Source organism: Mixophyes fleayi, chromosome 9 (genome assembly GCF_038048845.1).
Source record: "Mixophyes fleayi isolate aMixFle1 chromosome 9, aMixFle1.hap1, whole genome shotgun sequence".
NCBI classification, from domain to species: domain Eukaryota; kingdom Metazoa; phylum Chordata; class Amphibia; order Anura; family Limnodynastidae; genus Mixophyes; species Mixophyes fleayi.
The window spans coordinates 130,516,259-130,533,885 of NC_134410.1; the positions used below are offsets into that span (position 1 = coordinate 130,516,259).

Genomic DNA, 17,627 nt, shown 5'->3' on the forward strand with positions numbered 1-17,627 from the left:
ACGTAAGCGTCTCGTCCGCCCTCTAACCTTGGTCTTTGGTGGTGGATTTGAAGCTGCCAATCTCTCTGCTGGTGATCGTGTTGCAATCGCTGGTGCACTCGCACAACTGGAGATACCGTAGGGGGATTTACAAGGGGTCTTTGCTCTGCTGAGGAATTAAACATTGTTATTACTGGATATTAGTGACAAAAAATAAACGTTATTTATAAAAATAAAGTCCCCGACCTACCTGTATAAAGTGCTTTACAAAGATTTTATTACTTATAGCAGCTCCCAATAGGTGATGGTAATGTATCATCTATACCCGTGACTCATACCTCAATATCTCTGCCAGTTCCTGTGAGCCCCCTGCCAGTCCCTGTGTGCCCCCTGCCAGTCCCTGTGTGCCCCCTGCCAGTCCCTGTGTGCCCCCTGCCAGTCCCTGTGTGCCCCCTGCCAGTCCCTGTGTGCTCCCTGCCAGTCCCTGTGAGCCCCCTGCCAGTCCCTGTGAGCCCCCTGCCAGTCCCTGTGAGCCCCCTGCCAGTCCCTGTGTGCCCCCTGCCAGTCCCTGTGTGCTCCCTGCCAGTCCATGTGAGCCCCCTGCCAGTCCCTGTGTGCCCCCTGCCAGTCCCTGTGTGCCCCCTGCCAGTCCCTGTGTGCCCCCTGCCAGTCCCTGTGTTCTCCCTGCCAGTCCCTGTGTGCCCCCTGCCAGTCCCTGTGTGCCCCCTGCCAGTCCCTGTGAGTCCCCTGCCAGTCCCTGTGAGTCCCCTGCCAGTCCCTGTGTGCCCCCTGCCAGTCCCAGACACTTAGGGTTCCACTGAACACCTCATTTTGCAAAATTAAAATGTACTATCAAATTACTTCTTAATGATATTTTATTACTATTTTATAAAGGTTTACAAATGTTTTATCTTTCCTATGAATAAGTAATGTACTCAGACAACAAAATGTAAAATCACAAAGTGTATTGAATTAATTTAGTTTTCATTAAAATAAGCAAAATAAAAAAACTATGAAGTGTGAACCAAAGTATAAATATTAGTGGATTTCTTCTGCACTCCGTCTAGGTAGCCAGTGTTAGGACACTTGTAAGTTAATGTATGTATAACAAAATAATACTGTCTAAGCTAGGACAATGCAGAGGAACAATTGGCTTAATCCAATTATGTAATTTGCACTTTGTTGTTTGCACAATGTTGATATTGATGTACTTTCTTGAATAGTCCAACATGCTCTGATTGTACTAACAATTACCTCCCCCCCCCCCACCCCCGTCCCAGACAGACTGTTATTGACATGACTGGTTAAGGAGACGGAGTGAAGTTGTGTAAATCTGGCTGATTATCGAGAGGGGACAAGGTGTTATATCCAGGCTGTGGTTACAATTACAATAAGGAATCATCATGTATCATCACCACCATTTATTTATAGAGTCACTAATCTGTGTTGTCTCCCGTTACTGACTGTCTTTCTGCCATTTCATCTTGGATGTCCTCTCACCAACTCAAACTCAATCTTTCAAAAACTGAATTAATAATATTCCCACCCAAAAACAGAAGCTTCCTGCCTGACATTTCTATTTCTGTTGATAACATGACCATAAATCCCACCCCGCAAGCTCGTTGCCTAGGTGTAATCCCTGACTCACAACTGTCGTTTATGCCCCACATCAACTCTATATCTAAATCATGTTACATACACCTAAAGAACATTTCCAGAATACGCACATATCTCACACAAGACACAGCAAAAACATTAATTCATGCACTCATCATCTCCCGCATCGACTATAGCAATTCCCTCCTTACTGGTCTTCCCAAAGTCAGACTTGAACCCCTACAATCTATTATGCACGCAGCTGCTAGACTGATTTTCCTTACAAACCGTTATTCCTCTGCTGAGCCACTCTGTCAGTCTCTACATTGGCTTCCTGTATTTCAACGAATCCAATATAAAATTCTTCTACTAACATACAAGGCCATCAACAAAATTGCACCGACATACATTTCCTCACTTGTCTCGAAATATCTCCCTACTCGACACCTCCGTTCTGCACATGATCTACGTCTCTCCTCCACGCTCATCACATCCTCCCATTCTCGGTTACAGGACTTTTTCCGGGCTGCACCTACTTTGTGGAATTCCCTCCCATGCACAGTAAGACTTTTCTCTAATCTTCCAACCTTCAAGCGTTCACTGAAAACCCACCTCTTCAGACAAGGTTATGATATTCCTCAACCATCATCTTAATTTCCCTAGATTACCCTATTACCACCCTCTACACAGCTAACGCAAGACAACAACCTTCTGACCAACATTGCAACACACACAGCACACTCAGTACTTTTACCTTCGCAGTCTGGCTGGTCCATTGTGCAATATGATGTAGCACATGCCCTTGTGTTTCTAACTCCCATTGTCCCATAGATTGTAAGCTTGTGAGCAGGGTTCTCTTACCTCTCTGTCTGTATGTATTACCCAGTATTGTCTTATTAATGTTTGTTCCCAATTGTAAAGCGTTGTGGAATTAGTGGCGCTATATAAATAAATGATGATGATGATTCCGCAGCGCTGTACAGAGAACGCACTCACATCAGTCCCTGCCCCATTGGAGGTTGCATTTTGTCAGCAGCCAATTACCCTACAAAATGTATTTGAAGTGTGGGCGCAAAACTGGTCACCTGGAGGAGACCCAGGCAGACACGGGTAGAACATATAAACTCCACACAGATAGGGCCCTGGTCGGAATTGAACCCATGACCCCAGAGCTGTGAGATGAAGTCAAGAAATGGTTTTGTAGGAGATAGATGAATGTGAGGTCCGTTACCACAAGTTCCCCATTCTGTCGGCTGCCTCGTTGTGTATAGATGGTGTAGTGGTTATATGTCTAGTGATATTGTGCTAATCACTGAGCCACCGTACTGTCTAGACTTATTTCTTAGTAGTAAGACTTGTAGTCACTTAGAATATATCCATGCTGTTGCTGCTTTTCCTCTCTCTCTCCCTACCACCTCCTGGTCACATGTCTGTCCTGTGTTAATATAGTCTTACACTACCTTACAATAACACTTGGCTGTGCTAGATAGATTAGATAGAGAACAACGATAAGAATACATTTGACAGTTAATCACCGCTCCTCTCCGGTCCCCATTAATCACTGTCTAGCTGCCATTTTGCAGAGTTCTAGCTATAGCGTTATGGGATCCTGTTATTTAGTCTGTTAACCCTTACACTGCCAGAGGTGTGGGTGCATTCTGTATCTCAAAGGGCCGTCTCCTTTGCACATTTTTGCACGGTGGAGGTTTTGCTGGTAATAGGGCTCAATTACTAAGACTGCATCAAGGAGCAAAATTTGCACAAAACCACAGGTACCAGACGGTCCAGGAAACCGTCCTCTATGGGCCTCTGCGACAATGCCGGTGCCTCCCCTTTTAGGCCCCAAAAGGTGACCCCGACACACCCACATTATCTCCTGACGCAACCACTCTGCACTGACTGTAGTTCTCTCTCAGCCTGTGGCCCGCCTGCGCAGTGGGCGTGTGCTGGTAATAGGGCTCAATTACTAAGACTACATCGAGGAGCAAAATTTCCACAAAAACACAGGTACCAGATGTTTGCATTTATTATTTAGCGCACTAGACAGATAAATGCTAATTGTGTCACTCTGCAAATCCCTACACTGGCCCCCTGTGATCTCCAGAGTTCAATTCAAGCTTCTCACTCTCACCTCCAAGGCCGTTGCCAACACCTCTTTATACATCACTGACCCAGTCACTAGATACACCCCCTTGGCGATGTGACCTGCATCTCCTCTCGGATTACCACCTCTCACTCCCTCCTACAAAACTTCGCCTGCGCTGCCCCCACTTATAGAAATCCCCTTCCTGCCTGACCAGACTCTCCCCCAATCTTCAATCTTACAAGCGCTCTCTTTTCCCTACAGCCAATATCCCCCACCCCTCCCCCTGATACTACTCCCTCTAGGAACTACCAGCTACAGTTCCCAGCATCAGACTTCCACTAGACTGTAAGCTCCCATGAACAGAGTCCTCCCTACACCTCCTTTCTTACCCTCCTATGTAGATTTTATGGATGATTTGTATACTTGTTATACCGACTGTCCGGCACTTTATTTTGCACCTTACAAATAAATGATGGTAATTATTGATTGGATGCTGCACATTAAGAGCATGGAAAAAATCTAGAACTGCTGAGAACAGGACTGGACGAAGAGCGTGACTGACACAGATTCTATCCCACTGGCGGTAAGATGGGTAAAGGAAGAGGAAGTCACAATGGACTTTCTGCTTATAGAATACACCTGATGCCGCCTCACTACAGCCACCTTCCAGTCTCATTCACTCGTGCCCACTTAGCCTCATCCATCTGGATGCCACCTCGTCTAATCAATGGATGCCACATTTTCATTCCAGGAGGACGAGGCAGAGAAGAGGTTCAGGTATTCAGACCATAAGATTCAAAGCAGCTTTACTTCTATTTAAGTAAATATTTGAAAACTGTTCAGAAAAACACAGAATTCCACATGTCAGCTCCTACGGTCCATGAAATGTCTGATTTATAGACACTGCCCCTACTGGTCACATGGTGTCATCACATACCACCCTCTGCATGATGCGCTCAGCTTTCCCAGTATAATGAGTTACCTTGCTCTGGATGTAGGCGCAGGGAGCGTGTCAGGAGGGATCTTATGAGCTGCTCTTTGTGTAATGGTTCTCTGCATATAGGGAGATATTACCGGAGGATTCTTCATTTTGGCTGCCGGATTTATGGACTGTAAAATATAAATAAATATGTTGTCATTAAGTTATCTGGAATGTGTGCAGCTTTCTGATAGAAATCGTGTTACTAAGAAGTAGTCATAGGAGTGACCCTGGCAGTCTGCCAGTAACAAGTGACAGATGACAGATTACAGTCATTAACAAGTGACAAATTAGTAACCAAGTTTGATTAGCTAATTAACCAGCGAGCAGCACTCACGACATAACCAGCTGAACTTTTCTTCTCATTAAATAACAGCCCCCACCCCGAACTTTATTCTACCACAAGTTTCTAATCTCTCATCCATCTATCATTATTACAGCATGTACTGTCCTCTCTTACACATCCTCTGCAGTTACATTTCTTCTAACCCCCCCCCTCCCCCCATCAACACACTCATCATCGTTTATTTATATAGCGCCAGCAAATTCCGTAACGCTTTACAATTGGGAACAAACACAGTAATAAAACAATACTGGGTAATACAGACAGACAGAGGTAAGAGGGAACTGCTCACAAGCTTACAAGTCTATAGGACAGTAGGAGTTTGATACATGAGGCTCCCACATTCATTCAAATTTCCACACACTAATGTATCACATTCAGCCCCATAATCACAACATTTATTATACTCACTTTAATATCATATTATGTCTGAATTAAGTGCCCATGTGCCATATCAGGCCCAGGGGGCCATCTCTTGTGGCCCACGACATGCCACAGCACTGCCACTCCCCTGGTGGAGCCAAGTGTTCGGGCTAATCACTCAGTTACCAAGTCACAGCACCAAACAGCTTTATTGGTTGTTACTTTACTAGCTTGGTGCCACAAAGATGTGCAAGAACCAGAAGTCCACACATTCTACTGGATGAAATGACAGAATTTCCTCTACACACTAGCATGGCATCCTAGGGCAGGGGGGTAAGGTTCTAGGGTAGGCATGTGGCTTCTATGTGTGTATGGGGCAGTGATGGGTATCATGTGCTGGCAGAGGGCACCATATAGTCTGTGTAGTTATGTTGGGATGCTTGGAACACGGCTGTATATAGTAGGTATGGGGCTGAGGTAGACATGAGGCTGTGATGCTGGGCACAGGTGGTATATGTTGTCATTGGTCTATGGTGGACATGAGGGAAGTCATGGTGGGCATGAAACTCCTGCTAGGTACAGATAATATATGTTCACAAAGAGACTGAAGGACTTGAGGGAAGTTATGGTGGACACAGGGCTGAGCATGATGGGCATAGGACTGACAGACAGAAGACATATTACAGTGGACATGATATTGGTATAGTGAGCACATCTCTACTATAACTATATACATATTATATATTACACACACACATATATATTATATATTACACACATACACTATATTACACCCCCGTGTCCCCAGCAGAGCCCCGCTGTTACCCGTCTCCCGGGCTCCCCCGGACCCTCCTCAGCTCCCGCTCTCTCCCTGGTGGTCGCCATTCAGCGTCCGCGTTTCCAGGGTAACCAGACACAACCAATAGATAACCGCCCCCAGGCTGAGGAGCGCAGAGCGCATGGATGGGAGATCAGCACCATAGACAGTTGCTGGCAGGGAGAGCTCAGAGTAATCACACAGACAGTCCTTATATACACACACAATCCTTACACAGAGACACAGTCCCTACACACACACACAGACACATAGACACACACACACACACACTACAAAGCTAGTCCATACACAGACAGTTCTTCTACACACAGAGACACACAGTCCCTACACACATACACACACACACCTAGTCCCTACACATACTACACAGACAGTCCCTACACATACAGTCCCCCCCCCACACACACAGTCCCTACACATACTACACAGACAGTCCCTACACATACAGTCCCCCCCCACACACAGTCCCTACACAGACAGTCCTCCCACACACACGCACAGTCCCTCCACACGCACACAGTCACTACACAGACAGTCCCTACACATACTACACAGACAGTCCCTACACATACAGTCCCCCCCTCCATACACACACAGTCCCCTACACATACTACACAGACAGTCCCTACACAGACAGTCCCTACACATACTACACAGACAGTCCCCCCCACACACACACACAGTCCCTACACATACTACACAGACAGTCCCTACACAGCCAGTCACCCCCTACACACACACAGCCCCTACACATACTACACAGACAGTCCCCCCCCACATACACACACAGTCCCTACACAGACAGTCCCTACACATACTACACAGACAGTCCCTACACATACTACACAGACAGTCCCTACAGACAGTCCCCCCCCTCCACACACAGTCCCTAGACATACTACACAGACAGTCCCTACACAGACAGTCCCTACACATACTACACAGACAGTCCCCCCCACACACACACACAGTCCCTACACATACTACACAGACAGTCCCTACACAGCCAGTCACCCCCTACACACACACAGCCCCTACACATACTACACAGACAGTCCTCCCCCCCACACACACACACAGTCCCTACACATACTAGACAGACAGTCCCTACACAGACAGTCCTCCCCCACACACACACATTCCCTACACATACTACACAGACAGTCCCTACACAGACAGTCCTCCCCCAAACACACACAGTCCCCTACACATACTACACAGACAGTCCCTACACAGACAGTCCCCCCACACACACACACAGTCCCTACACATACTACACAGACAGTCCCTACACAGACAGTCCCCCCCCCACACACACAGTCCCTACACAGACAGTCCTCCCACACACACGCACAGTCCCTCCACACGCACACAGTCACTACACAGACAGTCCCTACACATACTACACAGACAGTCCCTACACATACAGTCCCCCCCTCCATACACACACAGTCCCTACACATACTACACAGACAGTCCCTACACAGACAGTCCCTACACATACTACACAGACAGTCCCCCCCACACATACACACAGTCCCTACACATACTACACAGACAGTCCCTACACAGCCAGTCACCCCATACACACACACAGCCCCTACACATACTACACAGACAGTCCCCCCCCACATACACACACAGTCCCTACACAGACAGTCCCTACACATACTACACAGACAGTCCCTACACATACTACACAGACAGTCCCTACAGACAGTCCCCCCCCTCCACACACAGTCCCTAGACATACTACACAGACAGTCCCTACACAGACAGTCCCTACACATACTACACAGACAGTCCCCCCCACACACACACACAGTCCCTACACATACTACACAGACAGTCCCTACACAGCCAGTCACCCCCTACACACACACAGCCCCTACACATACTACACAGACAGTCCTCCCCCCCACACACACACACAGTCCCTACACATACTAGACAGACAGTCCCTACACAGACAGTCCTCCCCCACACACACACATTCCCTACACATACTACACAGACAGTCCCTACACAGACAGTCCCCACACACACACACACACACAGTCCCTACACATACTACACAGACAGTCCCTACACAGACAGTCCCCCCCCCACACACACAGTCCCTACACAGACAGTCCTCCCACACACACACACACAGTCCCTACACATACTACACAGACAGTCCCTACACATACTACACAGACAGTCCCTACACAGACAGTCCCCCCACACACACACACAGTCCCTACACATACTACACAGACAGTCCCTACACAGACAGTCCCTACACATACTACACAGACAGTCCCTACACAGACAGTCCCCCCCCCCCACACACACACACAGTCCCTACACATACTACACAGACAGTCCCTACACATACTACACAGACAGTCCTCCCCCACACACACACAGTCCCTACACATACTACACAGACAGTCCCTACACAGACAGTCCCTACACATACTACACAGACAGTCCCTACACAGACAGTCCCCCCACACACACACACAGCCCCTACACATACTACACAGACAGTCCCTACACAGACAATCCTCCCCCCCACACACAGTCCCTACACATAGTACACAGACAGTCCCTACACATACTACACAGACAGTCCCTACACAGACAGTCCGTCCCCCCCACACAGTCCCTACACAGACAGTCCCCCCCTACACACACAGTCCTTACACAGACAGTCCCTACATACACACACACACAGTCCCTACACACACACACACAGTCCCTACACAGACTACACAGACAGTCCCTACATACACACACACACAGTCCCTACACACACACAGTCCCTACACAGACTACACAGACAGTCCCCCCCCCCCCCCCCCACACACACAGAGTCCCTACAGGGTGTCACTGGGGCTCCCCTTGCAGTATATGGAGGGGTTAGGCATTGACTACTTGGTCAGGCTTAGTTTCACCACTGACAGACAAAGGTAGGGTACTAATTGGAACCCTTAAAATAGACAAATAGTACCTCTGTGTAGATACTTTGTGAGACTGGGGTCACAGATAGGGCTGCCCATGTTGGCACATTGCTACTAGATACAATCCTTCACGAATTACAACTTTTACACTTTTCTCCTAAAATACTGTTCATTCAATCCTCATTTCTGTCTGTATAAGTGGCATAACGTGCGCTCAGGAGGAGCAAACAGATGAAATGAAAGTAAAGGCCAGCGCCTGATCGCTGTTATCTCATGTGCCAAAATCACGTTATTTTGTGTGGATAAAACCCCATTTTGGCCACCTGGTAAACCAGCAACGCCCCTAAATGCACCATCCAGATTATTCCCTTATACTAAGAGCACAGGATATCACAGGAGGGAAGGAAACACATTCTGCACAAAGCATCCACCATTTCCTGCTTAGTACATGCACCTTACAGGTCTGGGGAATCAGCAAACTTGGCATCTGCAGAGGTTTGTGAGCTACAGACGTGTTAAACCTGAAAGAGGAGATTGCAGATCTCCTTTATGTGAGCATCCTCTCAGGTCACTGCTCTGCACATTGATCTGGCTGTGAACACGTGGGAGAACAGCAGAACACAGATGCCAACATGCCAGGGGTGTAGCCTTAGCATGTCGTGTAAGCTGCTCCATGGCTCCCACTGACTGAGGTGCAGAAATCTACATCTTGCCAACTGCTGTTACCATGGAAACTGTCTCTCTCCATCTCCCCCATGTGAGCCCCCCCTCCCTGAGTACTATGCCTGGATTACAGGACCATCACAATGTGCTATTTGCTCAGCTCCGAAATCATCAGTAATAAAATACAGACATAAAGACATCACAATTCTGTCCTTGTGGAGTGGATTTGGGGCTCTTGCAATATAAATGGGATTTAGAGTCACTTTGTGCAATTAAAATCACTGATTTATCAATCGTGGTGTACATTTTATGCATCAAAACAGTATCTGGCTAATGTTGATGTTATCCATGCACTTTTATTAGCAATAACTAATAAGTGGATGTGCAGACATTTCATTAGCAAACATTGGTTGTCTCAGACCATAAGATTCTAGAGCTGTAATCAGCATTTACAGGTTACAGCGCTAAATCCACAGGGTCACCGAACCTCCCATTTCCATCAGATGGGTGAAACGCACACTGTTATGTATACAATATCAATTAAATTATACAGGTAGCCAAGGTCACCTTGATACAGTTATGGGGTTGTTAATGATTATGATCTGTAAGATCAACAATTGTACTTAGACCTGTACTATCTCTCTGGGGAATTTGCAATGAAACAAAGTAGAACATTTCTAATTATATTGAATGCAATAACACCCAACAAGCACACACTCCTTACCTGGGATACACGTATAAAGACCAGAGGCCGGGGGTTGGTGGCTCTCCAGCTGCAGTGGGACTACAATTCCCAGCATGCCTAGTCATCCATCACCTGGATGCGACATGCTGGAACTTCTAGTACCACTATGGCAAGAGAGCCACATGATGCCTAAGCCCAACATAGACAAAGCATGTTGGATGGGAAACCTTAAACACAGCTCCAATGAAAACGTTAAATTAGTGATGGGCAAAAGGCGGCCCCCCGAGCCTTAACCTGCGGCCCCCAGCCAGGGCCATCTTAACAACATTATGGGCCCCCGGGCAAAGCAGTGCACCAGGGCCCCTAGATATAGATATATAGATGTATACAGACAGTGTCGGACTGGGGCATGAAGGGCCCACCGGGGGAATTCAGTGATAGGGGCCCACTATATTGGGGTGTGGCCAACTTTAGGAGTGGGTGTGGCCAGTAAAGGGGGTGTGGTCAGGCTATGGAGGACAACTTATAGCACTATTTTAAATGTGCACCTTTTGCATTAGACCCTGCCCATTCTACTGGTAGGGAACTACATGGGACCCATTAATAAAACACTTGTGGTTTGGAAGAAACTCCAGTACCAGCTCCTGTCGTCTCCTAATGCACCAAGACAGTTACTTATGATAAGTGCATCATTTGGTTACCTCCAACCCTCGCCTCATATGTTGTTATTGCCCATCATGTATTGAGCTTATTAAAAGCCATTACAAGGGCTACACAAACCAAATAATAACATCATCAATTAGAAGACATAAACTGCACAATTAATTTTTTAGTACAATGGTTACCAACCTGTTGTTGCTGTGACATGTCCTGGAATAAAAGTCAATTCATAAAAAAACAAGTGATTGTAATTCTCAACTAATCTCAGTGAAATCCATCTAATTTCATTTTAAATACGGTTGATATATGCCTATAATACTTTCACTATATCACCCCTAAATTCTAAACAGGACAACCATCAAAAAGAATGCACAATAGGCAAAAGGAAAAATATATAAATATAATTATGTTCTCCTATGCATGTGCCTTTCTACACTAACATACAATATAGACCAACATATTATACAACCCTGAATGATTATATTTTCAACTGGATGCAATTGGAATACTAGACTACATGAAAAGCACCCTTCATTTGCCAGATCTTGTATACACAGTCTGATTATTAAAATGACTCTTTGTTATAATTATTTTTTAAGGACTCTTACAGAATATGCCACTCGTCAAAGACCATACACACAGCATCAGTGCTACTACGGTTGCGTACTTCACCAATGAATGCTTGTTGAGAAGGGAAATTTTAAAAAACAAAAAAATGAACAGAATACAGCCCATCCAAAGCCTGTCACATTTATTCCATATATGCTGGTATGCTGCCAGTGTTGTATGAAAGAGAATATAAATATCAAAGGACGGGCGCAAATGGGGGAAGGGTAAAGAAACACAAGGATTGGGTCAATGAATAAGTCAAGGGGAAAACGGTCCCAAAGTCATTAAAGGATGTTGGTCTTCTAGTTCCACCTATACCGATGTCCCAGATGGTAAACTTACATCAATGTGACCTTTTCTATTCCATACAGTATTTGAATAATGTGTCCTCTTGCTTCAAAAAGCACCACCACGATGTACTTTTACTCCCCTCTAAACCTGTTTCTTCTCCTCACCAGAGTGCACATATGGGAGACCAGGGAGAGAACAGAGAAAGATCTCATGGTGTTTTACGTTCTCTATTTATTAAGTTAAAACATGGGGTTAAAAACACTCACATTTTGTATGTTAAAAAGGTATCTTTCAGTCCATATGTTTCCTCGATCAAACGGCAGTATCCAGCTTCTGTATCCCAGCCACGATCAAACTGGCTGGGCTTCAGATAACCCGGGGAAACTCTGCAGCGTCAGAGGGGGCGTGGTCTATTGCGTCCAGTGTTGCATGAACCTATGATGACCAAACTGACCTTGGATCAGTATGTTGATATCAGGACGTCCTCCTCCCCTGCTCAAACTGCTGAAAAACACACTACCGCGCCTGGGCTCTCTGCATCTGCGCGGTAGTGTGGTTACAGGAGATGTGACCGCCGCCGCCATCTAAACAAAGTTCAACATCAAGCTCCGCCCTAACAACGGAGGGGGCGGAGCTTCAACCCCGCTGGGCCTACCGGTGGATTGACCGGCTGTCCGGCGGGCCAGTCCGAGGCTGTATACAGATACAGATACAGATATAGATATAGATATATAGAGATAGATAGATGTACTTGCTCAGTGACCCGTGAAGGTTTTTTTTTGCAGGCTTTTTTCTTTTGCAGGATTATTTATTCTCATTAAGAGCCCTGCCTATGGGGCCCCCTTGCCCGTGGGGCCCCCGGGCACCTGCCCATCGTCCCCAATGGAAAAGATGGCCCTGCCCCCAACTCCTTCCTGCCTTGTTGTCAGATGTATTTGTTATAGCGTGTAACACGTATGTAAAATTCCTTCTGATATGTTATTAGATAGGTGTCTCTTTCTCTGATAAGTGTATTGTTTAATCTTATTACTGAGATTAAGGTTAATGTGTGGCCCCTTTTGAAGGGTAGAGGGAGCCCTGAAGTGTATCAAGGATCACTGTCTTTGATTGTAAGCTCATCGGGGCCGAACCCTCTTTACCTTTTGTTTCACGTCATTGTATGTGATATATTTGTACCACGATTCCCTTAATGTACATATCTGTGTGAAGGAAAATGATAATAAATTATTTTGAAGTAAATGACAGGTAATAAGAGGTATAGGACATGAATACATCACTGAGCACTGTGGACTTATGCACAGTGCACATAACTGAGGGTGAATCATACATCAGAGAGATAACCTTATAGCTGGAACTTGCAGAGAAATGCATTGGATCAGGGAGGCGAGTTACACACGATTAGAACAGAGTAATTAGCAGACAATGCCCTGGAAACACACAGGACAGATGAAGCTTCTGTTAAATACATCTCTGCCTGTTGTACCATCTCCCCCTCCTCCCTCTCTGCCTCTGGGGGACTCTGCATCATTCCAGATTCTCTGCATCCATCTCCTGGAAAGCTGTGAGCAGCCTCCTCATCGTCCACGGATCATCTGCCTCTCTCTGTTGTCTGCCATGTCCGGGGACCTGGACTCCGAGCACCCACAGATAGACCCCAGGATCCTCATCTTTCTCCTCTACATGGTGATCCTGCAGGAGCTGGTCAGTGGCTGGATGGAGTACAAGAAGCTGGCGTGTAAGCCCAAGAAGAACCCAGGACCGGTCTGGTCCTCCAGGTGAGTCAGTGCTAGGATGCAGGTATTCTGATCACATCCATTAGTCAGCAGTAATGATCTCTCCTGGAATAAATCTATTATAGGACTATGTGTTACCATAACACAGTATGCACTGCACTGCACAATGCTAAAACCACAACAATGAATTAACAAATGCAAAGGGTTAATCTGCCTGGGGAAGTTAGGGCCCCTGGCGAGGGAGGAGGGAAATAGGGCCAGAAGTGTAACGTGGGGGCAGGTTAAGGTTAGTCGCTGTTATGGAGACACTATGTATCAGGGGAGGGAGTCTGTTCCTGGTCAGTGCAGACAGGAACAGAGTCACTATGTATCAAGGGCACAGGGTGTAATCAGGGGAAGGTGTCTGTTCCTGGTCAGTGCAGACAGGAACAGAGTCACTATGTATCAGGGTAACAGGGTGTAATCAGGGGAAGGTGTCTGTTCCAGGTCAGTGCAGACAGGAACAGAGTCACTATGTATCAAGGGCACAGGGTGTAATCAGGGGAAGGTGTCTGTTCCTGGTCAGTGCGGACAGGAATAGAGTCACTATGTATCAGGGGCACAAGGTGTAATCAGGGGAGGGTGTCTGTTTCTGGTCAGTGCAGACAGGAACAGAGTCACTATGTATCAGGGGCACAGGGTGTAATCAGGGGAAGGTGTCTGTTCCAGGTCAGTGCAGACAGGAACAGAGTCACTATGTATCAGGGGCACAGGGTGTAATCAGGGGAAGGTGTCTGTTCCTGGTCAGTGCGGACAGGAATAGAGTCACTATGTATCAGGGGCACAGGGTGTAATCAGGGGAAGGTGTCTGTTCCTGGTCAGTGCGGACAGGAACAGAGTCACTATGTATCGGGGCACAGGGTGTAATCAGGGGAAGGTGTCTGTTCCTGGTCAGTGCAGACAGGAACAGAGTCACTATGTATCAGGGGCACAGGGTGTAATCAGGGGAAGGTGTCTGTTCCAGGTCAGTGCAGACAGGAACAGAGTCACTATGTATCAAGGGCACAGGGTGTAATCAGGGGAAGGTGTCTGTTCCTGGTCAGTGCAGACAGGAACAGAGTCACTATGTATCAGGGGCACAGGGTGTAATCAGGGGAAGGTGTCTGTTCCAGGTCAGTGCAGACAGGAACAGAGTCACTATGTATCAGGGGCACAGGGTGTAATCAGGGGAAGGTGTCTGTTCCTGGTCAGTGCGGACAGGAATAGAGTCACTATGTATCAGGGGCACAGGGTGTAATCAGGGGAAGGTGTCTGTTCCTGGTCAGTGCGGACAGGAACAGAGTCACTATGTATCGGGGCACAGGGTGTAATCAGGGGAAGGTGTCTGTTCCTGGTCAGTGCAGACAGGAACAGAGTCACTATGTATCAGGGGCACAGGGTGTAATCAGGGGAAGGTGTCTGTTCCAGGTCAGTGCAGACAGGAACAGAGTCACTATGTATCAAGGGCACAGGGTGTAATCAGGGGAAGGTGTCTGTTCCTGGTCAGTGCAGACAGGAACAGAGTCACTATGTATCAGGGGCACAGGGTGTAATCAGGGGAAGGTGTCTGTTCCAGGTCAGTGCAGACAGGAACAGAGTCACTATGTATCAAGGGCACAGGGTGTAATCAGGGGAAGGTGTCTGTTCCTGGTCAGTGCAGACAGGAACAGAGTCACTATGTATCAGGGGCACAGGGTGTAATCAGAGGAAGGTGTCTGTTCCAGGTCAGTGCAGACAGGAACAGAGTCACTATGTATCAGGGGCACAGGGTGTAATCAGGGGAAGGTGTCTGTTTCTGGTGGGTGTGGAGAGAAATGGGGCGAGGATGCAGAGGGTGTCATTTAGGGATTCTCAGGAAATCCTACAGTGTCGGTTGTATCATATGTCTGGCTGTATTACACACAGACTGCTCCCTCCTTCATGTGGCCCTTAGTACATGGCCCTATGTCTTTCTGTACACAGACATACAGTCATTGTGACAAATCAGTGTAATCATTCTGATTTTCCACCTCTATCACTGCAAAGTGTAAATGTTATAACAGTGGGGCCAGTTCAGTTGTGGGTCCAGGAGACCGTCCTCTATGGGCCTCAGCGACAATGCCAGTGCCCCCCCTTTTAGACCCCAAAAGGAGACCCGACACACCCACATCATCTCCGGACACAACCACTCTGCACTGACTGTAGTTCTCTCTCAGCCTGGGCCCCGCTGGCGCAGTGGGCGTGTGCTCCGACCGTGCAGGAGGCCGCTCTCTGCTTTTTACAGAGGGCCCGGTAGGCTACACTGGCATCTGCAGGCCCTGGCCCAGACTTCTCTATGGGGCCGACAGTGCGGAATACTGACCCTTGTTATAGGAATTATATTCTCTACAAATGCTGCACTGTCTGGAACCAAATACCCCTTCTTCAAACCCCACCAATAGTGACATGTAAGACTTTGAAAATGCACCTTATAGGAGTTCACATGGGCACTAGCCTCATGCACGAACCCTGGCAGACTCCTAAATAGATAGCAGACCATACACCGACTAACATGCCTATCAGTAGAGATGTACAATGACAATGTCCCTATTCATGTAGGATTACAAACAGTCAGACTGGCTCATTATAAAATGTCCTGTACAAAAATAAATAAAAGTCTGGTATCAGGATGAGGAATAATTCAATAAACGTTTTAACTCTGACACACCCTTTGAGCTGACCACAAATAATACAGGTAGTGTTCTCCCTCTGTTCCGGGAACTTCAGGGTATTTCCAATCGTCCCTCTTTAAGTTATATGAAAATATTTAAAGAGACGCTCTGCCGTTTTGTTTCTCTATCTCAGTGATGTATGCCGGTGACAGGAGGAGGCAGATAGAGTAGACATTCTAGCAATTTAAAAAGGACAAATAAAGATTAATGACAAAAACAAAAAAACAAACTATTCCTGTTCAAAATAATCTAAAATGTTTAACCGTTTTAATAATATAACTAAGAGCAAATAATAAAAGCTACTAAAGAAATTACAATAGCCAGAGAACAGGGAACGAAGAGGAAGAGAAGAGAATTCAGGGTTCTCCCATCTGTAAACATTTGGGGGGTGTCCCCATATCCAGACACAGCACCCTATCCTGCATGCACAATCTGTCTACTCCAGCCAGAACCACGCCCACAGCCACTAGAACAGCGCCACTTGGTGGCAGCCACTAGAACAGCAACCTGGAGCATTTTTACCAGTTGGTTCTGGAAAATTTGTCTTTCACCAGGAGACAATTACTGTGCTTGAAATATAATTCTGTTCTGTAAAACAGGCTCATTCTTCGCCCACAGTTGCTGATGTACAAGCGAGATAAAGTATCACTAAACTCATTGTATTCAATGGACTCAATATACCCCCACAATGCCCCCCCAGCTACCATGCAGACATTCACCCTTAGCCCAGCTGAAGGTTATCTATTGCTCTGTTGGCATAGGGAAGGGTAGCATTGGCAGGTTGGACGATGAGTGGGTATTAGAGATCTCATTAGGAATGAATACAGATCTGTGTCTCACAGCTCGATGCTGAAGTTATTACAAAATCTGTCCTGTCTACAGCTTATAATACAGAAGTGGAAGTTGCTCAATCAATTTATTGGTTCATAGCAGGTGCTTGAAAGGTGGGGTTATCCTGAAAGGAGCAAACACAGAGCACAATCCCCCAGCACACTGCTATAGCCAGCAAAGGAGCTGCTATTTCTACTTGCACATAAAAATGCAAAAGTCTCAGTTGCAGACGTTTACAACTTACAAGGCCGATAATTCAGCCTTCAGGGTCTTGATAAAATACTGTATGAAAAAGAAGATACATAGGAAAGGAGG

At 46.7% G+C, this 17,627-nt stretch overlaps 1 protein-coding gene across 5 annotated transcripts in view; it reads right to left on the reverse strand.

Moving 5' to 3' along the window:
- Positions 1-17,627, reverse strand: part of LOC142101343 (uncharacterized) — a 196,831-nt gene that overhangs the window by 5,088 nt on the left and 174,116 nt on the right. For 3 of the 5 annotated variants that reach the window (XM_075185757.1, XM_075185761.1, XM_075185760.1), the window contains 2 exons: positions 4,644-4,771; positions 28-148 (listed from right to left, as the gene is read on the reverse strand). In XM_075185757.1, coding sequence (XP_075041858.1) covers positions 28-148; positions 4,644-4,771 — 249 coding nt within the window. Of the gene's footprint in view, positions 1-27; positions 149-4,643; positions 4,772-6,171; positions 6,244-17,627 lie in introns of those variants that run through there. The other 2 variants (XM_075185759.1, XM_075185758.1) reach the window with 2 other exon arrangements.